Genomic DNA, 27,114 nt, shown 5'->3' with positions numbered 1-27,114 from the left:
AGATAAGCCCTGAAACTTACAGATACCAGTCTTTCCCAGAACATCAACCAATTGCATTCCCTTACCCCATAATGTTGACTCGCCTTTTCAACATGAAGAAGTTAGAATGGTCATTACCCAAATTTCCCTGAAGATTGAGAGAAAGATCAAATGAGTGGGAGGAGTTGTAACAGAAAAGTTAGGATTTAACAAAAACAAATGATTATGACCACCATATCATCATGTATTTCTTTTTAGTTTCTAGTGTATTAGAACAGCCAGAAGGAAATACCTTAAATTGTGGAACCGGAACCCATACTATACTTTGAAATCTGCTCTAAACTACTTGTTAAACTGAACTTTGAAAATTGTCACTTTTCTGTATATGTTGTATTTCAAAATAAAAATTTTTTAATGTAAATGGCCTAAATAGTGCAATTAAAGGGCAGAGACTTTTAAAAGGGATGAAAACTATATGCTGCTTATAAGAAACACACTTAAATATAAAGACACAAACAGGTTAAAAGCAAAAGAATGTAAAAAGACATATCACACTAACACTAGGCAAAAGAAAGCTAGAATGGTTATATTAATATCAGACAAAATAGATTTTAGAGCAAAGAATATCAAAAATAAAGAAGGTTATCTCATAATGGAAAAGGAATAAATTCATCAAGAGATTATAAAAACACCACATGTTTACTTACCTAATAACAGAGCTTCAAAACACATGAAGCAAAAACCAATAGAACTACAAGGATAAATAGACAAAAACCAATGTATCAAGAGGCTACTCTGGAGGTTGCTCTTACTCAAGCTTCAGCTAGACATTGCTACCTATCATAACTTGCCAAACCCCAACCAGGGCCATTCCACCCAATCCTAAAGAACACCCAGGACAATATATAAGATTCTACAAGAGTTCCACGCACTGGAGTAACTTTTCAGAAACTTAACAATCTTCAGATATGTCCCTGGACCAGATAAGTCCTGAAACCTAGAGGGCCCAACCTCTCCAGATCAACAGATAGTTTCATCTCCCTAACCCATATTATTGACAGACTTTTCCAACATGAAAAAGTTAGAATGGCCATAGCCCAAACACCCTAAAGAGAGGGATAGAAGGATCAGAGGTGGAGTTATACAGAGAAGATAGGATTTAACAAATGAATATGATTGCGAATCATTAAACTGATATCTCTTTTAGTCTCTAGTACCTTAGAGCAGCTAGAGGTAAAAACCTAGAACTGCAGAATTGTGACGCATGCCAAACTCTGAAATATGTTCTACAACTAATTGTTGTGCTGTGCTTTGAAATTTATTGCTTTTTTGTATATATGTAATTTTTCACAAAAAAAGAAAAAAAATGTTGATTGTTATACTGGCTTGAAAGGAAGTATGCCCCCTAAGAAAAGCCATGCTTAAACATAAATTCCATTTCATAAAGGTAGAATAATCTCTATTCAATGCTGTATGTTTGAAACTGTAATGAGATCATCTCCCTGGATGATGTGATTTAGTCAAGAGTGGTTGTTAAACTGGATTAAGGGACGACATGTCTCCACCCATTTGGGTGGGTCTTGATTGGTTTATTGGAGTCCTATAAAAGAGGAAATACTTTGGAGAATGAGAGATTCAAAGAGAGCAGAGAATGCTGCAGCACCATGAAGCAGAGAGTCCACCAGCCAGTGACCTTTGGAGATGAAGAAGGAAAATGCCTCCCAGGGAGCTTCATGTAACCGGAAGCCAGGAGAGAGAGCTAGCAGATGACGCTGTGTTCATCATGTGCCCTTCCAGCTGAGAGAGAAGCCCTGACTGTGTTCGCCATGTGCCTTCTCACTGGAGAGAGAAACCTTGAACTTCATCGGCCTTCTTGAACCAAGGTATCTTTCCCTGGATGCCTTTGATTGGTCATTTCTATAGACTTGTTTTAATTGGGACATTTTCTCGGCCTTAGAACTGTAAACTAGCAACTCATTAAATTCCCCTTGTTAAAAGCCATTCCGTTTCTGGTATATTGCATTCCAGCAGCTAGCAAACTAGAACAATTGTGATGACAAAAAAATATGTATTCCTTCTAGCCTCCTATATTCTGGTGCAGCTAGAAGGAAAAATCCGAGAGGATCATATGGTAGCCCATGACAAACTCTGGGATCTGTGCTATAACTATTTATTGAAGAGGGCTTTGAAAACTATTGCTTTTTTCTTTTTTTGCTTTATATATATATGTTATATTATACGATAAACAAGTTATAAAAAAAGAGTCAATGTAAGAGACCAGAAACAGACCCACACATAAAACATCAGATGATTTTTTGACAAAGGTGGCAAAATAAGTAGGAAAGGATAGTCTTTTCAATAAATGGTACTAGAATAACTAGATATTCATATGGGATAAAATGAACCTCGACTCTTACCTCTCACCATACACAAAAATTAATTCAAAATGGCCCATAAACTTAATGTAAGAGCTAAAACATAAAACTTCCAGAATAGAAAAAAAATAGAGGAAAATCATTGTGACCTTAGGTTAGATAAAATTTCTCAGGATCTAAAATAAACAAACCATGAGAGAAAAAATTTGATAAATTAAAAACATTTGCTCAGCAAGCCACACTCTGAATAAAATGAAATTTAAGCCATAAAATGGAGAGAATATCTGAAAAAGACATGACCAGAATATATTTTGTAAAAACTCTTACGATTCAATAAAAGGAGACAAATAATCCAATAAAAATAGGCAAAAGATTTTAACAGAAATGTCACAAAAGAAGATACACAAATGGACAAAAAGCATAAGAAAAAATGCTTGATCATCATAGGTCTTGAGGAAAATGCAAGTCACAGTGACCCTGACAGACACCATGTTAATCAAGTGATCCAGGTTAACGTCACCACTAATAAATCATGCTGATGCCCTGTAATCCCTGATATGATATGTGCTGGTTTGAAAGGATGTATGCCCCTAGAAAAACCATGTTTTAATTTAAATCCCATTTCATAAGGGCAGAACAATCCCTATTCAATACTGTATGTTTGAAACTGTAATCAGATCATCTCCCTGGATGATGTGATTTAATCAAGAGTGGTTGTTAAGCTGCATTAGGTGACGACATGTCTTCACCCATTTAGGTGGGTCTTGATAAGTTTCTGGAGTCCTATAAAAGAGGGAACATTTTGGAGAATGAAAGAGATTCAGAGAGAGCAGAGTAGAACAACATAGCCACAAGAAGCAGAGTCCACCAGCCAGTGACCTTTCGAGATGAAGAAGGAAAACGCCTCCCACGGAGTTTCATGCAATCTGAAGCCAGGAGAGAAAGCTAGCAGATGATGTCATGTTCACCATGTGCCCTTCCAGCTGAGAGAGAAACTCTGACTGTGTTCGCTATGTGCCCTTCCAGCTGAGAGAGAAACCCTGAACTTCATCGGCCTTCTTGAACCAAGGTATTTTTCCCTGGATGCCTTAGATTGGACATTTCTATAGACTTGCTTTAATTGGGACATTTTCTCAGCTTTAAGAACTATAAACTAGCAACTTATTAAATTCCCCTTTTTAAAAGCCACTCTGTTTCTGGTATATTGCATTCCGGCAGCTAGCAAACTAGAACATGACGCAATAAGAGGGATACATCACTTCTTGGGTATTCTTCCCCCAAATGCACAACCTCTGAGGAGAAAACAACAGACAAACCCAAATTGAAAGACAAACTGAGAAGTCACAAAAGACAAAGAAAATCAAGAAACTGTCATAGACTGGAGGAGACTAAGGAGACATGACTACATGTAGTGGCACCCAGGATGGGATCCTGGAATAGAAAAATATATCAGTGGAAAAAATTGTGAAATCCAAGTAAAGTCTGGGGTTTAATTAATAATATTGTACCAATGTTAATCTTAATTTTTATAAATGTATCACAGTTATATAAGATATAAACAGTAGAGCAGGGGTTCTCAACCTCAGCACAACTGGCATTTGAGGCCACTTAACTTTTTATTTTGAGACCATTCCTGTACACGTGCAATGTTTAGCATCATTCCTGGCCTCTACCCACTAGATGTAAGTAGCACCCTCCTTCCCAGCTGTGACAACCCAAAGCATCTCCAGACATTGCCAAACCAGGAATCATTCCTGATTGAAAACCAATACAATAGAAGATGTTGAAAAAAAGGGATAAGAGAACTCTCTATAATATTGCTTTAGTTTACAAAAGCTGCTGGAATGCAATATACTAGAAACAGAACAGATTTTAAAAAGTGGAATTTATTAAGTTGCAAGTTTACAGTTCTAGGCTATGAAAATGTCTAAATAAAGGCAAGGCTATACAAATGTCCAAATTAAGGCATCCAGGTAAAGATACCTTGGTTAAAGAAAGCTGGTAACGTTCAGGTTTTCTCTCTCAGCTGGAAAGGCACATGGCGACATTGGCTATCTTCCTCTCTAGGCTTCTTCAGAGGCTTCCCTGGGGTGTTTTCTTTCTTCATCTCCACCTCTGTGTGGGGTCTCTTGGCTCTTCCTTGAATGAGTGGAGATACATCTCCATGGAAACCATCTAATCAAAAGTTACCAACCTCAATTGGTTGGGTTGCATCTCCATGGAAATCATTAAAAAGATCCCATGTAGCAATACTGAATGAGGATTAAAGGACATAGCTTCTCTGGAGTACACAACAGATTCAACCCAGCTACAACTAACTTTGCAAATCTTTTAAAAACCGAAGATTATTTCAAAATAAAAAGTCTAAATGCAAAACAAAAAAAAAAACCCTCTCTCCCTACCCCCACAAAAAAAACTCCTAATCCTCCACTGAGATACTACTACACACAAACTAGAACTAAAATTAGAAAGAATGACGATACCAAGTGTTGACAAAACTAAGAAGCAAAAGGAACTCACATATATTGTTGGTAAGAATGCAAAAGAATAGCACTGGCAACTTAGAAAAAAAGTTTGTCAATTTCTTACAAGGTTAAATATACACTTATTATTCAATCCAGCAATTCTACTCTTAGGCATCTACCCAAAAGAAATGAAAAAATATGTCCACACAAAGACTTATAAACCAATCTCCATAGAAGCAGTATTCTTAATAGCCACAAAATGGAAAAATTTCAATATTCATCAACTGGTGAACGTATAAACAAAATGCAGACTATCCACAGGATGGAATAGGATGGAATACTACTCAGCAATAGAAGGGAATGGACTACTGATAACAACATGGATGAATCTTAAATGTGGTTTGCCAAGATGCCAGACACAAAAGACTATATACTATATGATTCCATTTATGTGAAATTCTAGAAAAGGCAAATCTTAGCATCAGAAAACAGATCAATGGTCGCCTGGAACTGGGGCGGGGGGTGGGGGGGTACGGGAGGAGAGGGACTGAAATCTCCTAGGTGGAAATGTTCAAAACTTGATTCGTGGTGGTGACTGCCTAACTGTGTGCATTTACCAAAATTCATCCAACTTTACACATAAAATGAGTGCATTTCATTATATGTAAAATATACATCAATGAAGCTGTTTTTTTAAAAGACACCCATGGTTGGTGGGGGAGTCCATGGGAGTACTGGGAGCAGCAGATACACAAGGTGGTCTGGATGACTCAGTGAGAAAGAAGAGGAGCCTGGGTTCTTTCAGTGAGTGGAAAGGAGGCCTTGCCGGGTTCGCTATTCCTCTGAGCCACTGGTAATCCAGGAATAATACAAGTCATTTTTGGCATACATAAAGAGAATTAGCTAAAATCAAAAATCCACCTTGATTTGCAGGAAAATAATGTGAATTTCAATGAGGCAGTCCTTTGGTCCAGTATACACAGGAAGAAATCCATCAACTCAAGCCTGTACCAGGAGAGACATATACTACCCTTGGGATGAAAGGTCGAGACCTGGCAGCCGAGAGGTTTGGGAAATTGGAAACAGATACCAGAGACAAAGTCACTGATTACATTTCACTGGACCACATTTATGTCAGCCTCCCCTAGGAAATCAAGGAACCAAGATCCCCAATCTGTTTCTAGGGCCATAGAACAGACAGACAAATCTGTAACCAGCCTCAAGTACTCACAAGGGATCTGTTGTATTATGGCAAGAGAGAAAAGGGATAAGAGAAGGCTCTAAAGCAGGAACAAATCCATAGCAGTGAATACAGCAAGCATGAATACAGAACAGGAGAGAGCTAAAGACTCAAATTGTTGTGATACTACTTTGGAAAACTGCTTTACATCTAAATGACTCGGAGAGATCATGGTGGCTAAGCAGAGTCCAGAAGCATTAGCCTCAATGCTTCTCACTGACAACTATGTTAATAACATGAAAGAAGAGAGAAGCCCTTTGGACAGAATGACAGAGACTTCCTTGGAGGGGTGTTATGAGGATTAAATGAGATAGTACATAAAAAGCTCCAAGCACAGTATATCTGGCACTCAGTAAGTCCTCTACAGTGTCAGCAATTAGAAGCAAAGAACTGCAAATAATCTTAATATCAATCAAGAAATAACAGATTAAATAAATTCTGATATATTTATAGCTGGAATATTATGGAACCATTTTATAAAGGTACCTCTATAAAGCAAGTTAGAAAGATGCCCAGGATACAGTAAGTGAAACAAAAAAGGTAAAGAACTTTACATACAGGAGTTCAGTTCTTAACACAAATTATATTTCTGTATACATGTGCAATACATTAAGATTGTAGTGGGGGAGGGAAGGCATATCTTAATATTTACACTCCTGAAATTGCTAAAATTTCAAGGAGTGTCTGTGATTTTTTTAAAGAAAAGCAGGATGGCCAATTTCAGATAAAAATACAGCCAATGTTTCCTGGAAATGTAGGCATGGAAGTAACCTACAGAAGTTCCAGCAACTACAAAGTTAGAAGGAACAGAGACCTCACAAGACTGTCCTTACTTCTGATACCAATTGCAACTGAACTTGCAATTGTTCCCAAAACCACTCTCAGTTCAAAATTCAACTAGGACACACAGAACTCACCACATGGTAATGGTTTACTGGAGGCAAAGATTACAGATTAAAATCAATTAAAGGAAAAGATGCATAGGTCAGAGTCCAAGATAGGTTCAAATACAGAGCTTCCAGTTGTCCTCTCCCTGTGGAATCAAGGACAACATTAACTGTTCCTGGCATAAAGTGTGATAGTATATTGCTAACCAGGGAAATTCAATCAAGCCTTTGGTATCCAGAGTTTTTATAGGGGCTTGCTCATATACTGTCCTCATGGCTGACCTTTTAGTCTCCAACCCTCCTAGAAATCAGGCTAATACCTTCAGTTTCTAGTCCCTTCCAGAATCAGAACTGATAACACATGGTCCAAAGCCCCCATTACAAATCATGTTAGACTGTCTGGTGATGAACAAAGCTCCCAGGCAAAGAAATACCTATCAGGTATGACATTCCAAAGACCTAGACATCACTCCCAGTAGTCAAGAGTAAAAAAGGCCAGATTTCTCTTTGGGTAAGGTTAACTCTTCACATAACTCTTCACTCCATTGTTCCTTCTTTCCTTTGCCCACCCATGCAGTTACACAATCATGTATTGAGGCTACCTAGCTCTATACTCAGCACAAGCAGCTTGGGGATATGGAGGTGGACAAGGCTCTAGCCCTGCCCTAAAGGAGCTTAGTATAGTCTAGGCCGAGGTAGGCAAGAAAATCGGTGATGACTAATACTGATGTGATCCTGTGTGCCTATAGGGTATTATTAGATTAGAGAAGAAAAACAAAAGAGGAGCTAGACAAAAAGGTGAGAGTCAGACATAAAACATGAGACATTGAGGGGTGAGAACACCAGACCTAGATACTGGGAATATTCAGGCACGGTTTTTAAAATAAGTGTGATTACGACAAGCAAACTCACTGCCCTCCCCCTCTCTACATGGGACATGATTCCCAGGGGTGTGGACATTGCTGGCACCTTCCTGGCAATGTGGAACAGAAATCCTAGAATGAGCTGGGACTCAGCATTAAGGGATTGAGAAAACCTTCTCGACCAAAAGGGGGAAGAGAGAAATGAGACCAAATAAAGCGTCAATGGCTGAGAAATTCCAAATAGAGTCGAGAGGTTATCATGGAGGTTATTCTTATGTATTATACGGATATCACCTTTTTAGTTAAAGTGTAATGGAGAGGCTGGAGAGAACTGCCTGAAAATGTAGAATTGTGTTCCAGTAGCCATGTTTCTTGAAGATGATTGTATAATGATATAGCTTTCACAATGTGACTGTGTGATTGTGAAAACCTTGTGTCTGATGCTCCTTTTATCTACCTTATCAACATACGAGTAAAACCACTATGGATTAAAAATAAATAACAGGGGGAACAAATGTTAAAATAAACTTAGTAGATTGAAATCCTGGTGATTGGTGAGGGGGAGGGGTATGGTATGTATGAATTTTTTTCTTTTTTCTTTTTATTTCTTTTTCTGGATTGATGCAAATGTTCTGAAAGGTGATTGTGGTGATGAATATACAACTATGTGATGATATTGTGAGTTATTGTTTATATACCAAGAATGGAAGGATCATATGGTAAAAATGTTCATGTTTGCATGTTATGTTTAAAAATAAATAAATTAATTAAATAAGTGTGATTAGTATATACTAAAGGTCTAGTGGAAAAGGTAGACATTCTTGAACAGTTAAGGAAATTCAGTAGAGAGATATAACTGAAGTCCAAGAAGGAGAAGGAAGAAAGAATAGGAAAAAAGAATTATTTGAAAAGATAAAGGCTCAGAAATTTTCAGAATTACTGAAAGACCATAAATAGATCCAAGAAGTTCAGCAACCACAAACAGGATAAGTCTCACACACACACACATCCCTAAACATGTCAAAGATAAATTATTAAGAAACAAGAATAAAGTGAAAATCTTAAAGGCAGTCAGAGAAAGAAGACATATTACATAAAGAGAAAATAAAATAAGAATTACAGGGGCGGGCCGCGGTGGCTCAGCGGGCAAAGTGCTTGCCTGCTATGCCGGAGGACCTCGGTTCGATTCCCGGCCCCAGCCCATGTAACAAAAACGGAGAAACAGAATACAATAAAACAAGAAAATGTTTAAAGATGTTTCCCTTTCTTCCTTCCTTCCTTCCTTCTATCCTTCCTTCCTTCTCTCTGTCTTTCCTTAAAAAAAAAAAAAAAAAAAAAAAAAATAAGAATTACAGCCGACATTTCATGAGAGACTACACAAGCCAAAGTTTAAAGGCAATATCTTTAAAGTCTTGAAATTAAAAACTAAATCTAATACTCCACAATTCCATACCCAAGCAAAAGTACATTTCACAAATGAGGGTGAAATAAAGACCACTTCAGACAAACAAAAGCTGAGAGTTCCTTGACGGCAGTCTTGTACTAACAAGAATTGTTAAAGTAAGTTCTTCAGGCAAAAGAAGTATGAAATCCCAGAGTATATTGGGCAGATAATTTAAACGTATTGGCAAACTTTCAATCCTTTGAGGGACTGGAGGAAAAATATGGAACTATTAAACTTTCCTAGCTGGGAAACCCCTGATACTCTCTCAAATACTAGGGACTCCCAAGTTAATAGGCCAAGCCCTGATCTTGAGGCTTGTTCTTATGAAACTTAATTCTTCAACAGAGAAGTTAAGCCAAACTATAATTATGCCTAAGAGTTGCTTCCAGAGAGCATCTTTAGTTGCTCAGATGTGGCCCCTCTCTCTAAGCCCAACTCTACAACTAAAATCATTCCCCTCCCCCAACATGGGACATGATGTCCAGGGGTGTGAGTCTCCCTGATGATGGGGGACATGACTCCCAGGGATGAGCCTGGCCTTGGCATCGTGGACTTGACAATATCATCCTAACCAAGAGGGGGGAAAGAAATGTAACAAAATAAGGTATCAGTAGCTAAGAGAGTTCAAATAGTGATGAAGACTATTCTGGAGATTACTCTTATGCAAGCTTCAGCTAGATACTGCTAATTGCCATGTTTACTGAACCCCAACAAACATTACTCCTCTTAACCCTAAAGAACACCCAAGGACTCTGAGATCCTACTAAAGCCTCATGCACTAAGTTTACTTTTCAGAAACCTATAACCTCCAGATAGTTTCTAGACCAGATAAATCCTGTAACCCAGGGGTATCAGTCTCTCCGAGAACATCACCAGTTTCATTTCCCCATCCCATATTGTCAATACCCCTTTTCAACATGAACAAACTTAGAATGGACATAATCCAAATAACCCTAAAGATTAGGAAAAGGATCAAAGGAGAAGTAGGAGTTATAACAGAGAAGTTAGGAGGAGTTATAACAGAAGTGAGGATTTAACAAATGAGTATGACTACTGAATCATTATACTGATATATCTTTTTAGTCTCCAGTGTCATGGAGCAGCTAAAAGGAAAAACCTGATACTGTGGAACCATAACCCACTCGAACGTTGAAATCTGTTCTCTAACTACTAGTTAAAATGCAGTTTGAAATTTATTGCTTTTTTATATATTGTTGAATTTCACAATAAAAAAATGCTAAAAAAAGAATGATACTGTGCTGGTTTGAAAGGATGTATGTCCCCTAAAAAAGTCATGTTTCAATCTAAATCCCATTTTGTAGAGGCAGAATAATCCCTATTCAATACTGTATGTTTGAATCTGTAATTAGATCATCTCCCTGGAGATGTAACCCAATCTCCAGAGTGGTTGTTAAGCCAGACTGGGGGAAATATGCCTCCACCCATTTGGATGGGTCTTGATTAGTTTCTGGAGTCCTATAAAAGAGGGAACATTTTTGGAGAATGAAAGAGATTCAGAGAGCAATTCAGAGAGAGCAGAGGAGAAAAACATAGTAACTAGAAGTAGAGTCCACCAGCCAGTGACCTTTGGAGATGAAGAAGGAAAATGCCTCCCAGGGAGCTTCATGAAACAGGAAGCCAGGAGAAGAAGCTAAGAGATGACACTGTGTTTGCCACGTGCCCTTCCAGATGAGAGAGGAACCCTGACCATGTTCATCCTGTGCCCTTCCACTTGAGAGAGAAACCCTGAACTTCATCAGCCTTCTTGAATCAAGGTATCTTTCCCTGGATGCCTTAGACTGGACATTTCTATAGACTTGCTTTAACTGGGACATTTTCTCAGCCTTAGAACTGTAAACTAGCAACCTATTAAATTCCCCTTTTTAAAAGCCATTCCAGTTTTGGTATGTTGCATTCTATCAGCCCTAACAAACCAAAACAGATATGTAAACCAAATGTCCACCAACAATCAATAAACTGAAAGCTTGTAACTACAGTGACAATTTGGTTTACCTCCACATTAGTTGCTATGCTAACCTGACTGGGGGCTTTACAAAACCTCAAAGCTTTATCAACAGAAATGTTTGCTTTTCCTCCTAAGACCTAACAGTCTGCTTTAAAAACAAGCACACATGTTTTTGAAAATTTAAGAAATCCAAAGGAGAACAGGCTGTTAGGCTGATAACAGAACAATTAGGACTAGCAAGATTTATTAATAAATCAATGACCATTAGTGTTTAAAATAGTATTTATCATAGGCAACTAGAAATAGAGAGATTTAATGGAACAGTTTTGTTCAAATCTGAGTTTCTCTTTCTTTACGGGAATTTTATTAGATAAACAAATTTAATATGTTTCTGTGAAAAATAGGAGCATGATATCAGTTGGAAATTTGCATTTATAAAAATAAAGACTACCAAAAATGGTAAATAAGCATAAATATAAAAGATGTTTTCATTATATTTAGTTGCTTTTAAAGAGAGATGACTTTCCAAAACAACTCTAATTATAATGTATTATGAACTTTATAACATAGAAGTAAAACAGAGAACAAAAATAGCACAAACGATGGGAGGGAGGAAATGAAAGTATACTGTTGTAAGGTTCTTACACTATATTTTACACTACATGCAAAGTGGCATAATTTTATTTGAAGGTATGTGTGATAAGTTAAAAAAGTCTATTGTAAACTCTAAAACAACCAAGACAAACTTAAAAAGAGGCATAACTTATAAGCCAATAATGGAGATGAAATAGAATTAGAAAAAAAATGCTTAAAAGTTCTTTCATGAACTAGAATAAATATATGCCATTATTACAAGAATTAATGATAGAAGGGTATGAGAAAAAGAGAGAGACTTGAGACACATCTACCCATGGAACTGTTTGAACCTTATCTGGATCATGATTCAAATAAAGCAACCATAAAGAGGCATTTTTTGAGACAGTCAGGGAAAATTGAACATAGATCAGTAGCCTAAAAGGTATTAGTGTTAATTTTGGTGAGTGTGATTATGACTCTGCAGTTAATTTTGTATTAAGTCCTTAACTGGACAAAATGATGTAATATATTGGATTTGCTTTAAAACACATTAGCAAAAAAAGCACAAAACCTTTAAAGAAAAAAAGTGATTGCATTTTATTAGGATGGTAAAGAAAATCTAAGTAAATTTAAAGATATACCATGCTTATGGATTGGAAGTCTAAATATTGTAAAAATGGCAGTTTTCTCCAAATTGATCCAAAGATTCCATGCAAATCCATTCAAAATCCTCACAGGCATTCTGTTTTGTTTTCTTTTGTTTTGTTAAATCTTGACAATCTGATTTTAAAATTTATATGGAAATGCAAAGGACCAAGAATAAGACAAAGAAAAACAAGGTGAAAATTCTTGCTCTATTAAAACATCAAGGCTTACTATAAATCTATAACAATCAAGACAGTATGGCATTGGTGAGGGGCAGACAACAAGATTGCTGAAAGAGGAAAGAGTCTAGACAAAGGCCTTCTTCTATATGGATAATGGATTATAACAGATGTGGCACTGCAGAGTAGTGGGGAAAAGAGGTATTTTTGATGAACAGTTTATTATAATTAGGGATATGAAACTGGATCTTTCTTTCACACAATAAATACAATCTTATTTCAGGTGGATTATAGATCTAAATATGAAAAAACTAAAGCCTTTAAAGCAATATAAAAGAATATGTTCATGACATTGCAGTAGAGAAAGATTTTTTAAACAAGCTTCAAAATGTGCTAACTATAAAGAAAATGTTGATAAACTTGACTACATTAAATGAATAGTTTTTGACTGACAAAAACACCATAAAGAGAATTGAAAGACAGAGGGAAGCCATTTACCATATATAACTCACAGAGGTTTAAAATCTAGAATACAAAAATACTCCTACAAATCATTAAGAAAAGGCAGATACTCAGCTTTCCCCTACTCGCAAACAAAATGGGAAAGATTTAAACAGACTCTTCTCAAAAAAGAAATAGATGTCTAACAAATATGAAAAGGTATTCACACTCATAATAAAGAAAACGCAAATTAAAATCACAAAGCAGTATTGTTATATACACTACCACCCTACCAGATTGGTTGAAATATAAAAATCTGGCATTACCACTTCTCAGATAAAATCTAGAGTAAAGGTGGGACTGTAAATTGATACAACCACTTTGGAAAACTCACCTACCAAAGTATAAAATAAGCCTACCCAATTACATAGTCACTTCTTTCCTGGGTATATATCCTATAGATTTGGTTACTATGTGTACCAGGATAAATACAAAAAATTGTTCATAATCATCAAAATAGTCAAAAGCTTGAACTACTCTAACAAGAGTAGATAGATAATTGTTAGTATACTCAAACAGAGCACTCTTTTAAAAGGAACTCAAGCTATATGCAAAAACCACAGAGTAATATTTTCTATATGATTTCACATATTTCAAGTTTGGAAACCATGAAACTATATTATTTGGAGGTTCATACTTAGGAGCCAAAACTAAAAAAAAATTAAGGAAGTGATTAACATAAAATTCAGGATAATGGCTACCTGTTGGAAGGAGGCAAGTGGTAGTCAGTTATGTATGAGGGACAGATTTCCGGGGTTTAACTTCAGTAATCATCACGTGGGCATCTGCTTCACAAAAATCCTTAGACTCTACATGCATATTCTATCTAATTTTCTGAATGTGTATTATTGTACAATAAAAGAAGCTTTAAAGAAAATTAAAAAGAAGAAAGATATTAAAGTTTTGAAAAACCATCAGATAATCTCAGTAGATAGAAAAAAAGCATTATATAAAATTCAGACATAATTGATTATTTAAAAACTTGTAGGGAAACAAGTTTATTTGACAAAATAAATGAACTATAATCTTCAAAAATGTTAACATGAGCCAAAGAAAGGCTGAGAAACTGCTACAGATTAAAGGAGGTTAAAGATAGACAGAAACTAAATGCGATGTGCAATGCTAGATTGAATTCTGCACCTAAGAAAACAAAACAACACAAAACCCTGACCTAAAGGACATTATTAGAGAAATTGGCAAAATCTGATTAAAATCTATGTATTAGAGAACAATGCTGCAACAGAATTTAATTTCCTGGCTTTGGTCATTGTCCTGTGATTATATTACTCAATGGTGAAGGTCCTTGTTCTTAAAAAATAGATGCTGAACCCAACTACTTAACAGAAAAGCAACATATCTGCAACTCCCTTCAGAAAAAAACAATGTAGAAATAGAGAAAAAGCAAATGATGAAGCTAATATGGCAAAATGTTAATAGCAGTTGTATCTTGAGGAAGGGATATACAGGAATTTTTTTCTATCCTTCAAACTTTGGTGAAATTATTTAATAATTTTAAATTAGAAAATTAAAAAATAATCTCTTAGCAAAACAGAAATATAAATGAATATAAACCAAGAATATAAAGTTTCTTTGGCTGATAAATGGAGCTATTAAAAACATAAAGCAAGTCAGGAAAGAGAAATAAAACTACAATTTTTTATCATTGTAGTATACAGAAAACACAAAAGATTCTACTGAAAAGTTATTAAAATTAATAAGCAAACTCAGAAAGGTCAGCAGAAACAAAGCCAAAATATAAAAGTCAATTCCATTTTTATATATCAGTAATTAGAATAGAAATTTAAAGAAATTATACCATTTTTATTAGCATAAAAATCAAAGAACTGGCACTAAATCAAACAAGATACAGAAGATGTCTATGATAGAAAACTATGTATTATCACTTTACAGCTATCTGTGTATGTGTGCAAATACACATTTTTAAGAGAAACTGAAGAAGATTTAAGTAAAAGGAAGGAATGAAACACTACACATAGTAAAGGTGCACCTTCTTTCCTAATGAATTCCTAGATATAATGCAATTCTAATGACAATCCGAGCAGGCTTTTTTCCTAGAAATTGATGAACTGGTACTAAAATGTATTTGGAAATGCAAAGGGACAAAAATAGCCAAGAGAATTTTGAAGAGCAAAGTGGGAAGACTTGTTCTGTCCGATGAGATGATTTTTTAATTATAAAGTCACAGTAATTAGGACAATGAGGTACTGGTGCAATGATAGATAAATGAAGAGATCAAAGGTACAGGCTAGAAAGTACAGAAATAGACCCAAGCAGATATAGACATTTGATTTAAGACAAAGGTGGTACAGTGAAGCAGTCGCTAAAACACAATGTTTTCAATAAATGGCACTGAGTCACTTGGACAGCATATGGAGGGAAATGAAACCTGACCCCTACCTTATACCATACGCAAACAAACAAGCATTCCCAGGTGGACTGTGATTCAGATGTGAATGGTAAAATAATAAAACTTCCACAAAGTAACATAAGAGAACATCTTGGTGACCCTGGGGGAGGCAAATGTTTCTTATACATGACATGAAAAGCAGTAAACACAAATGAAAAAAATTTATAAATTGTGAACTATGTTTAAATTAAGAACTGCTCATCAAAAGACACAGTTCAGAGTGTCTCCACTTCCCTAAATGTAAAATGGAGATAATAATCAGACTTATTTATTAGCAATGTTGTACACACTCCATGATTTAATAGATGTAAAGGGCTTCGGTCCATGCTTGGTATAGATTATAATTTTCGAAAAGAGCGAATGGCAACCCAAACACATGAAGACCAGAATGGGTATGAGGGCTTGTAATTCTGTTTAGCTCAATGTAATACCCAGATACATTCCAGAGTATGTTGGGCAGATAACCAAAAATTAATGGCAAAGTCCCTTGACATAAAATAAAACCTATGGAACTATTAAGGTTTACCACCAGGGAAGCCCCTGATACTGTCTCAAACATTAGGAACTTCCAAGTCAATAGATTAAGACTTGATCTTTAGGCTTACTCTTGTGAAGCTTATTCTATAGCAGAGAAGCTAAAGCCTACCTATAGCTATATGTAAGAATTACTTCTAGAGAACATCTTTATGGCTCAGATGTGGCCTCTTAACCCAACTCTGCAAGGAAAATCAATTCTCCCCTACCCCCTCACTAGGGGGACATGACACCTAGGGTTGAAAGTATCCCTGGCAATGTGGAACATAACTCCTAGGGATGAACCTGGCCCTGGCACCGTGGGATGGACAATGCCTTCCTGACCAAAAGGGGGAGAAGAAATGCAACAAAATAAGGTATCACTGGCTGAGAGTTCAAACAGAGTTGAGAGGCTATTCTGGAGGCTACTTTTATGCAAGCTTCAGCTAGATACTGCTAATTACCATGGTTTGCCAAAACCATTCCTGTTAACCCTAAAGGACACCTAGGGTTCTATTTGAGATTCTACAGAAGTTTCACATACTAAGATTACTTTCCAGAAAACTACAATCTCCAGATGGGTTCCTAGGCCAGATAAGTCCTGAAACCCCACAAGGGCCAGCCTCTCCAAGAATATCAACTAGTTTCATACCCTATCCCATATTAGCAAAACCCTTTTCCAACATGAAAAAGTTAGAAAGGGCAGAGCCCAAACATCCCTAACTATTAGGAGAAAGATCAAAATAAGAGGAGGAGTTATAACAAAGAAGATAGGATTTAACAAATCCTTTAATTATAGGATTGAATCATTATATTGATATTTCTTTTAGTCTACAGCATCTTGGAGCAGCTAGAAGTAAAAATCTAAAATTGTGGAACAGTAATCCATGCCAAACTCTGAAATCTGTTCATAACTACTTCTTGCAATGTACTTTGAAATTTATTGCTTTTTTGTATACATGTTATCTTTCACTACAGAAAATTTTTTAAAAAAAGAGAGAGAAAATGTAAGGTAAAGAAAAAGATTCAGTGGATATCATTTGATTTTAGAAGAGTGGTAGTTAAAAGAAAGTATAAGGGAAGGACGAAGTTAGAAAAAAGTTCTGAACACTGTTTAGAATGAGAGATATGCAAGAGCTTGTAAGTGAAAGAAGGGGGACATGTAATGGGAGAAAAGGAAGATCCAGAAGACAGGTTTCTGATGGAGCTGAGACATCAGGAAAAGGGAGTGGGGTTCAACAGCCAGCCAAAGGCTCTAAACATGAAGAAAGAGAGCTTCTGAGACAGGGAGGAAGAATCCTTTAAGATACAGGTAAAAAGAAACGAATCCCATTTACAATCGCAACTAAAAGAATAAAATACTTAGAAATAAATTTAACCAAAGAGACAAAAAACCTATATAAAGAAAACTACAAAAAACTGTTAAAAGAAATCACAGAAGACCTAAATAGATGGAAGGGCATACCGTGTTCATGGATTGGAAGACTAAATATAGTCAAGATGTCAATCCTACCTAAATTGATTTACAGATTCAATGCAATACCAATCAAAATCCCAACAACTTATTTTTCAGAAATAGAAAAACCAATAAGCAAATTTATCTGGAAGGGCAGGGTGCCCCGAATTGCTAAAAACATCTTGAGGAAAAAAAACGAAGCTGGAGGTCTCGTGCTGCCTGACTTTAAGGCATATTATGAAGCCACAGTGGTCAAAACAGCATGGTATTGGCATAAAGATAGATATATCTACCAATGGAATCGAATAGAGTGCTCAGATATAGACCCTCTCATCTATGGACATTTGATCTTTGATAAGGCAGTCAAGCCAACTCACCTGGGACAGAACAGTCTCTTCAATAAATGGTGCCTAGAGAACTGGATATCCATATGCAAAAGAATGAAAGAAGACCCATCTCTCACACCCTATACAAAAGTTAACTCAAAATGGATCAAAGATCTAAACATTAGGTCTAAGACCATAAAACAGTTAGAGGAAAATGTTGGGAGATATCTTATGGATCTTACAACTGGAGGTGGTTTTATGGACCTTAAACCTAAAGCAAGAACACTGAAGAAGGAAAGAAAGAAATGGGAGCTCCTCAAAATTAAACACTTTTGTGCATCAAAGAACTTCATCAAGAAAGTAGAAAGACAGCCTACACAATGGGAGACAATATTTGGAAACGACATATCAGATAAAGGTCTAGTATCCAGAATTTATAAAGAAATTGTTCAACTCAACAACAAAAAGACAGCCAACCCAATTACAAAATGGGAAAAAGACTTAAACAGACACCTACCAGAAGAAGAAATACGGATGGCCAAGAGGCACATGAAGAGATGCTCAATGTCCCTGGCCATTAGAGAAATGCAAATCAAAACCACAATGAGATATCATCTCACACCCACCAGAATGGCCATTATCAACAAAACAGAAAATGACAAGTGCTGGAGAGGATGCGGAGAAAGAGGCACACTTATCCACTGTTGGTGGGAATGTCAAAGGGTGCAACCACTGTGGAAGGCAGTTTGGCGGTTCCTCAAAAAGCTGAATATAGAATTGCCATACGACCCAGCAATACCATTGCTAGGTATCTACTCAAAGGACTTAAGGGCAAAGACACAAACGGACATTTGCACACCAATGTTTATAGCAGCGTTATTTACAATTGCAAAGAGATGGAAACAGCCAAAATCTCCATCAACAGAAGAGTGGCTAAACAAACTGTGGTATATACATATGATGGAATATTATGCAGCTTTAAGACAAGATAAACTTATGAACCATGTAATAACATGGATGGACCTAGAGAATATTATGCTGAGTGAATCCAGCCAAAAACTAAAGGACAAATACTGTATGGTCCCACTGATGTGAACGGACATTCGAGAATAAACTTGAAATATGTCATTGGTAACTGAGTTCAGCAGGAGTTAGAAACAGGGTAAGACAATGGGTAATTGAAGCTGAAGGGATACAGACTGTGCAACAGGACTAGATACAAAAACTCAAAAATGGACAGCACAATAATACCTAATTGTAAAGTAATCATGTTAAAATACTGAATGAAGCTGCATCTGAGCTATAGGGTTTTTTTTGTTTTTCTTTGCTTGTTGGTTTGTTTGTTGTTGTTGTTTTTTACTATTATTACTACTTTTATTTCTTTTCTTATATTAACATTTTATATCTTTTTCTGTTGTGTTGCTAGTTCCTCTAAACCGATGCAAATGTACTAAGAAACAATGATCATGCATCTATGTGATGATGTTAAGAATTACTGAGTGCATACGTAGAATGGTATGATTTCTAAATGTTGTGTTAATTTCTTTTTTTTTTCTTTCCGTTAATAAAAAAATAAAAAAATTAAAAAAAAAAAAAAGATACAGGTAAATTTGGAAAGATCATAAACTGACAGAGAGGCCTTTGTTTCTACTTTTTTCATGTCTTAAGAGCCAACCAAGGTCAGCTGCTGGAAGTAAGAACCATAGTCTGAGCCTGAACAGATGCTTTATCAATAAAACTTCAAATCTGGCGAGAACCATAACAAGTGACCTCAGAACTCAAAATGGCAAATTGTCACAAAAGCCCTTGCAGGACAGCACAGTCAAGAAACAAAACAGGCAGACAATGCTCCCAGTGGATGCTTCTCAATTAAGTGATACAATTTACTTTTCTGAGTACTGCATGTGTGAAAGAAATCCAGTTAACAATCCTAATTGTTTAAACCCCATTAAATTTCATCTCTGTTTCCCTCCTTTCTTACAAGGTGGTCAGCAAAACAGTAATAAAGATCATAGAAAAACCTAATAAAATGCTCCCATTCAGACAGAATCCAGCATCCTGGAGACAGCCCACATTCCACACCTTATACGTGAGTCCCTCCCCCACCCCAAAGCCATCAGTGTCAACTTAAACCAAACACCACAAAAGGCTGTAACCATGTGAATGTTTCCTAGCACTTACCGGTTGAAGATATTATCACTGAAAGCATATTTTTCCAGGTGAGTGAGTGGAGGCAGATTATCCTGGCCCGGAATGTTCAAGAAGGTAGTTACTCTCATGCTGTTACAATCTGGACTGTAGTCTTCAAGCCCATCTTAAGGGGAGGAGAAAAAAAAAACAAACTATAAAACACACACACAAGTGTACATCAACCCTGAAAAGTCACACTCAGAGGAAGACATGGCCTTGCAGGATGGCATCTACTTTCACAGCCCTTTCCGACTGGAGCTTATGAGAAGTGCAACCTCAAGAATTCATGTAAGATGAGGCAGGCTATTATATAATGCAAGAGAAGGGTGGTAAGGATCAGAGTTATAAGGAAAAGCTGGACACCCTTCTTTTTAATGCATGGTCTGTCTCATGTGTAAGTCACCTGTAGTTAGCAACTTTCGATTAGGGAACCCAGGGACAAATGAACAGAGAGGTTCACCTCTATGAAGTAATTATTGTATAGCTCTATTCAAACAGGTTTAAAATGGTCAAAGGAAAAAGAAAAAATGTTTGGCCCTATGTTTTAGTTTTCTAAATATACCAGAACGTAATATACCAGAAATGGAATGACTTTTAAAAAGGGGATTTAATAAGTTACAAGTTTACAGTTCTAAAGCCACAAAAATGTCCAACCAAGGCATCAAGAGAAAGATACCTTGACTCAAGGAAGGCCAATATCTGTCACAGGGAAAGGCACATGGCTGATGCCTGCTGGTCCTTGTTCCCTTTTCCATTGCTTCTAGCTTCTGATGCCAGTGGTTTCTTCTCTAAGCATTTGTGGGCTTTCACTTCGCTCCTTTGGGTTCTGGCTTACTTAGCGTCTCATGGGAAGGCACATGATGACATCTGCTGGGCTCTGCATGTCTAAACGTCCATACGTAGGCTTCTGCTCTCTCTGTTTGCACTACAATTATCTCCAAATGTCTCTGTCTCTGTTGGCTCTGAAGCAACAATTCTCCAAGCATCTGCATCTGAGATTTCTCAAAAATGCTCCCCCTTTTAAAGGACACTAGTAAACTAATCAAGACCCACCTTGAATAGGTGGAATCAATCGCCATCTAATGAAAAAGCCACACCCACAAATGGATCTGTCACATCTCCATAGAAGTGATCTAATCAAAAGACCATAACCACAATTGAGTGGGTCAATTTCCATGGAAATAAATTAATCAAAGGTTTCCACCCTATAATATTAAATCAGGATTAAAGGACATGGCCTTTCTGGGGTATGCAATATTTTCAAACCAGCACATTCCACCCTCTGGACCCCAAAAAGACATATTCTTTCCATATACAAAATCCATTCATTCCATAACAATATCACAAAGCCTTGAAACATTTCAATAACAATACAAATAAAATACAAAGTCAAAAAGAGAACAAAATCTCATCAAAGTCAGTTACAGGCATTGTCTGTCCTAAGGAAAAATTCCCTTTGGATGTGGTCCTGTGAATCTCAAAACAAGTTACCTGCTTCCAATATGCAAAGGAAGAACAGTCATAGGACACATGTTCCCATAGCCATAGGGAGAAACTGAAGGTAAACAGGAGTCACCAGAAGAAAACAGTTCCACAAATCTGCAGGGCAAATACCAATGGATTTCAAAGTCTGAGAGTTATTTATAGAATAACGTTTCATCCTCTGGGTTTCAAAGAGTGGTAATCCCATCTTCTCTAGGGGCTTATGCAGCAACCCTATTCTCTCCAAAAGCTAAAGTGAGGGTTGCAATATTGGGGTACATTGAGGGGACTACCTTTCTCTCAGTTCCACTTTCTTCAAGCATCGAGGCAGCACCCAGGATCTCTGTCATTTCCAGAGCACACACTCAAACACACCAGGACAATGAGGTGACCATCACTCTTTTCCCAATTGTCCCCTCAATTCCCAGTTTATGTGCATTACTCTTTCTAAGGCTTGGAGTACCAAAACTCTTCCTGAACTTTGAGGCAGAGGGCCCACTCTCTGCTTCTGAGGCAAATTCACCCTTCCCACACGGATGGATGAATCCACTCTCCTGCCCAAGATTTCTTGGCTTCAGACTTTAGCTTCCATGGATTTGCCCCTGAAGTAATTTTTTCTTCAAACTGTCTCTTTTCGGTCTCTTTTAGTCCAGACTGGCAGTAGTTTCAATTATACAGATTGCACAAGAAATTGGTTGGTTGGTATATACATGGATTATAACCATCATACAATAGGACTTTCCAAAAATCCTTTCTCGATAATTCCATTTCCAATTCTCGCTTGTCTTGTAATGGCTGACTGCTTCCGTGTTTGGTTAAGTACTCACGTGGGGCCTTATTCACTTGGGTCTCATTTCTGGAAGCCCAGAATTTTCCAGACCATCAGTTTCTGGCTTCTTTATACAAAGAGTTCAGCTCAGAGCTTATCCCTTTCTTATTTTACCACAAACTGCAAGGAGAAGCCAGGCTGCTTTCCACATTTAGTTTTGAAATTTCTTCTGCTAAACTTCCAAATTCATCACTCTCCAATTCTTCCTTCCATCGAATACCAGCACTTAATTTTACCAAACTCTCTGCCACTTTAAAACAAGGATCACTTTCCTTCCAGTTTGCCACAACATATTCATCATTTCTGTCTAAAGCGTCACTGGAAATACCTTTAGAGTCCATATTTCTACCAACATTCTCTTCAAAACAATCTATGCCTCTTCTATCAACCATATCACAATTCTTTTAGAATCTTTTCCTTATCCATTTAAAAAGCCATTCCAACATGTTTGATATTTTCAAACCACAGTACCCTACTTCTTTGGCAACAAAATCTTTTTTGGTTTCCTAAATGCTGCTGGAATGCAATATACCAGAAATAGAACAGCTTTTAAAAAGGGAATTTATTGTTACAAGTTTACAGTTCTAAAGCCATAAAAATGTCCAAACTAAGACATCCAGAGAAACATATCTTGACTTAAAGAAGGTTTATGTCTGTCACATGGGAAGGCATCTGGTTGGCATCTGCTGGTGTCTACTGGTCCTTGTTCCCTTTTCTGTTGCTTCTAGCTTCTGATGCCAGTGATTTCCTCTCTACACCTTGTAGGCCTTCACTTAGCTCTTCTGGGAAATAACTCTGGGTTCTGGCTTATTTAGCATCTCATGGGAAGGCACATAACAACATCTGCTGGGCTCTGCATCTCCAGATGTCTATGTCTCTGTCGGTACTGAAGCAACTCGATGTCTAGGCATCTGCTCTCTCTGTCGGCCCTCTAAGTATCTCCAAATGTCTGTGTCTCGGCCAGCACTGAAGCAACTGTTCTCCAAGCATCTGCATTTGAGGTTTCTCTAAAATGCTCCCCCTTTTAAAGGACATTATTAAATTAATCAAGACCCACCTTGAATGGGTGGAATCACATGTCTATCTAATAAAAAAGCCACACCCACAATTGGGTATGTCATGTCTCCATGGAAGTTATCTAATCAAAAGATCACAGCCATGGAGAGCATAGACTTGTTAAATCCAGATTCAGCTTTTACAAAGGTTAGAGGCGTTTTCAGGTATTATATTTTTGAGCAAACTGTGCTAAGTTATATTTTCTAGGAAAATTTTCATTTTGTTTAAGATCATTATACAAGAATAAATTGCAGTCCTTAATAGCAGAGACATAGTATTAGAAAATGTTAATATATATATATATATATTCCATAACAATGGCATCTAAAATGTGTTTAGAAATAAATCTAACAAAAATGTGCAAGATCTTTCTAGTAGCCATGCATATATATGTACAAAAATCTATCTATATGTACAAAGATCTATATATTATGTATGTATAAAGATTAGAAGCACTTCCAGAATGGCAGAATAAGAACCTTTGAAATCCTTTCCTTCATAAAAGCCATGAAGACACTGGCAAAATATTGTCAAAATCAAACTTTCCATCATTCTGGAAATTAACTAAAGGCTTGCAACAATCAGAGGTGCATTTATTCAAGAAAAATGACTGACTCTCAGTAAAAACAAGATGCGAGATGTTTTATATTGTATCTTTACAGAACAATCATGCATAAAATACGGGATTACCATAAAAAATGGAACGCTTCAAAAATTTGTATGTCATCCTTGCACAGGGGCCATGCTAATCTTCTCTGTATCATTCTAATTTTAGTATATGTTGTGCTGCCAAAGCAAACACAATTTGTGGTTTTTTAAGTTGCCCAAATTCCTTCTCTGAAGTAGGCTTGAAAACCAATATAATCACAATGACAACTATGTAGCTATAAAAAACAGTATCCTATCAGCTACTAGAGCAGTAAAAACAAGTTTGAAGCACTCCAAAAGCCCCATCTCCAGAACGTTGTCACTATTAAAAAAAATAAAAAAAAAAAAAGATCACAGCCATGACTGAGTGGGACAATCTCTATGAAAACAATCTAATCAATGATTTCTACCTACAATACTGAGTCAGGATTGAAGGGTACGGCTTTTCTGAGGCACCCAACACTTTCAAACCAGCACACCCTATTGGCAAGACTCTGACAGAAAGTTTGCTTTAAATATGCTCATATAACTTCATCTATTCTATGATATCAATTCTCATCCATGCACATCTCTGGCCTGGCAACTGCCAATTGCCAACCAGACACCACCACATGTCTCACGTATCCAGAGGCTCTGGAGCCAAACATTTCTGGGATGCAATGCATCCCACAGCTATTACTTACTAGCTGTGTGATGGCAGTACATCATTTAACCTGACTATGCTTCCATGTTCTCATCTGTAGGATAGGGATAAGGTTGCACTCTTGCCCCATCAGGAAGTTGGGACAAATGATTTCATGCATGTAAAGATCTATGGGGTTCAACTCCTCATGATCTGTTGACACTGGCACTGGTCATCAATGTCTTTGCACTCCATGCTTTAGTCTGTCACAGCTGCCTGATCCTCCCAAGGGCTCTGAAGATGTTGCTCCCTATCTATTCTCCTCTTTGGCTTGTAGGTCTCAGCTAGGGTGTCACTATCTAGGGTGACTTCCAGGCCCACTCTCCACACACCGCAACTGTTCCTGGTGGTGGCACCCTGTGCTCACCTCATGCTGTGTCTCAGCTAGCTGTTGATCTGGAATAACACCTTCTACTATAGAAGCTTCTGAGAGCAGGACCATGTCCACTTTATTCTTAGAGTCTCCAAGGCTAGTGTGATGGCTGGCATATGTTAGCTGCTCAGTTAACACATAATGAGTTAATTCATTTTGAAGCTCTATACTTTACTAAGGATGCTCCCCAACCAAACAGCAGAAATGCTTAACCAACCACCAAATTTAACTCATCTTTCCACCCACTCTATAGATCACAATGCCTGATCCCATGGCACACTAAAAGCTCACAGTGAAGAGGCTACTTTCTAAGAACAATAGTAGCAAGAACAGTTGTGATAATAACAGTAATAAAAATAATGGCTAAGTGTTTTGAGCACTTATAATGTCTTACATGTATTAAAATTCAATTCTCACAACTCAACCAAGTAAAGACTATCCCTAGGTCACTCATTTAGTTTGACCTAAGCAGAAGTAGATTCATGCACAGCTGCTCTCAACAGCAGTTATATGCTTACAATGAGTCAGATATGCTTGTTCCCAAACCTATTTGGGCCAATTTTTTATTATAACTAAATAATTTTGTAACATATTATGTAAACTGATAAATTATGCTGAAAAAGAAATTTCTGAACACCTAATTTGAATTCTTCAGCAAGATTCCATAAAGATTTTACTAAAATATACTAAAACTGGGTGGGGGTAAAACAAGTAGAAAATATTGTAAATACATTGTAAAATTCCCTAAGAATTATATATACATTTATATTGCTTAGCACAAATCTTCTTACTCCCTATAAGACACTGAACCTGAAAGTCTAGACCAGGCCTCTGGGAATGGTCTAGGTAAGAAAGGCTCAGCAGACCCCCAGACCTCCCAGTAAGGGGTTTACATGCCAAGACAGGCCTTGGCTATGATCACAAGACTTGCATATGAATATGTTTTTTTAGGTTAGTAAGGGGATGTATACCCTTCCATTCTGACCTAGAAGAATAAAGATTAAGAAATCAGCTCAAGGACTTCTCTGAGACTAGTTTTGACAAGAAAACTGCCTCAATATTTAGTTTGGGAAATATTAATTGGCACCTGCAATGGGGGTGTAATGCTTCCTTACCATCCTTTGTCTTGAAAATGAGATAGCTGGGTGAGCAGCACTACTGGTGAGAAAAAGCAGAGGATTCTTACATGGCAGGTAGGGAAACTATGGTTAAAAAAGGCAGGAATTGATGAGTTGAAAATAAAATGACAAGTCTGTACCTAGGTGCTTACTCTTCTATGGAGTTTCTCCTACGAAACTCCAACCACATTTTTAACTCAAATAATCCTTTTAGGATAGTCATTAGAGTTTATTAAAAGTTTATACTGTACAATAGTCACTCAGAGAATTTTAATAAAAATTTAAATATTGAAGAAATAAAATTTAAATATTTAAATTTTATTTCAAATTTGTTTAAATCATATACGTGATTTTCCACACACATGTGGTTCCCTGCCTTGCCCGTGCCTGGGATGAACAGTGTACACTCAGCACAGCCACGCCCCACAAGCACAGTTGCTACGTGTGCACGAATCTCGGTGCAGTTCAGGGTCCAGGAGGAGAACACCACTTCCAGCCCACAAATGTTTAAGAGCATCTGTTGACTGGACTTGGCACCACCTAAAAACATTAATGTTTAAAGCAATAGTTCATAAACTTTTGGAATCACAGACAGCTTTCGGAACCTAAAAATGCCCACAGTGTACACACTCAAAATTTTTCATGCAGGATCAAGGATTTCAAAAGACCCCTGAGGCCATCCTGTTCTTCACAGATTGAGAACTACTGTTTTAAAGTAGGACAGCAAATACTCACTCTAAATAAATTGTTTATCAGAGAACTAAAGAATTTAGCAGTTAGTTCCACCAAAGAATAGTTTCACTAGAGAATATTAAGGATTAAAAACAACAGAACTATGCTAATTACATACAAGAAAATACAGGCTATCAACTCATAAAATATTGGATAATAAC

At 36.9% G+C, this 27,114-nt stretch overlaps 1 protein-coding gene and 1 non-coding gene across 9 annotated transcripts in view; both read right to left on the bottom strand.

Annotated features, from left to right (window-relative positions):
- Positions 1 to 27,114, bottom strand: part of LOC143644265 (serine/threonine-protein phosphatase 4 regulatory subunit 1-like) — a 121,831-nt gene that overhangs the window by 53,222 nt on the left and 41,495 nt on the right. For 7 of the 8 annotated variants that reach the window (XM_077113067.1, XM_077113097.1, XM_077113081.1 and 4 more), the window contains one exon: positions 20,025 to 20,157. The exons of the other annotated variant lie outside the window; for it this stretch is intronic. In XM_077113067.1, the coding sequence (XP_076969182.1) occupies positions 20,025 to 20,157 (133 nt within the window). The remainder of the gene's footprint in view (positions 1 to 20,024; positions 20,158 to 27,114) is intronic. 8 annotated transcript variants of the gene reach the window in all.
- On the bottom strand, positions 24,093 to 24,200 carry LOC143652890 (U6 spliceosomal RNA). The gene has a single exon (XR_013160942.1). It is a non-coding gene; the product is annotated as a U6 spliceosomal RNA (small nuclear RNA).

This window comes from Tamandua tetradactyla, chromosome 1 (genome assembly GCF_023851605.1).
Source record: "Tamandua tetradactyla isolate mTamTet1 chromosome 1, mTamTet1.pri, whole genome shotgun sequence".
In the NCBI taxonomy this organism is placed as follows: Eukaryota; Metazoa; Chordata; class Mammalia; order Pilosa; family Myrmecophagidae; genus Tamandua; species Tamandua tetradactyla.
This window is presented reverse-complemented; position numbering and strand designations above follow the sequence as displayed.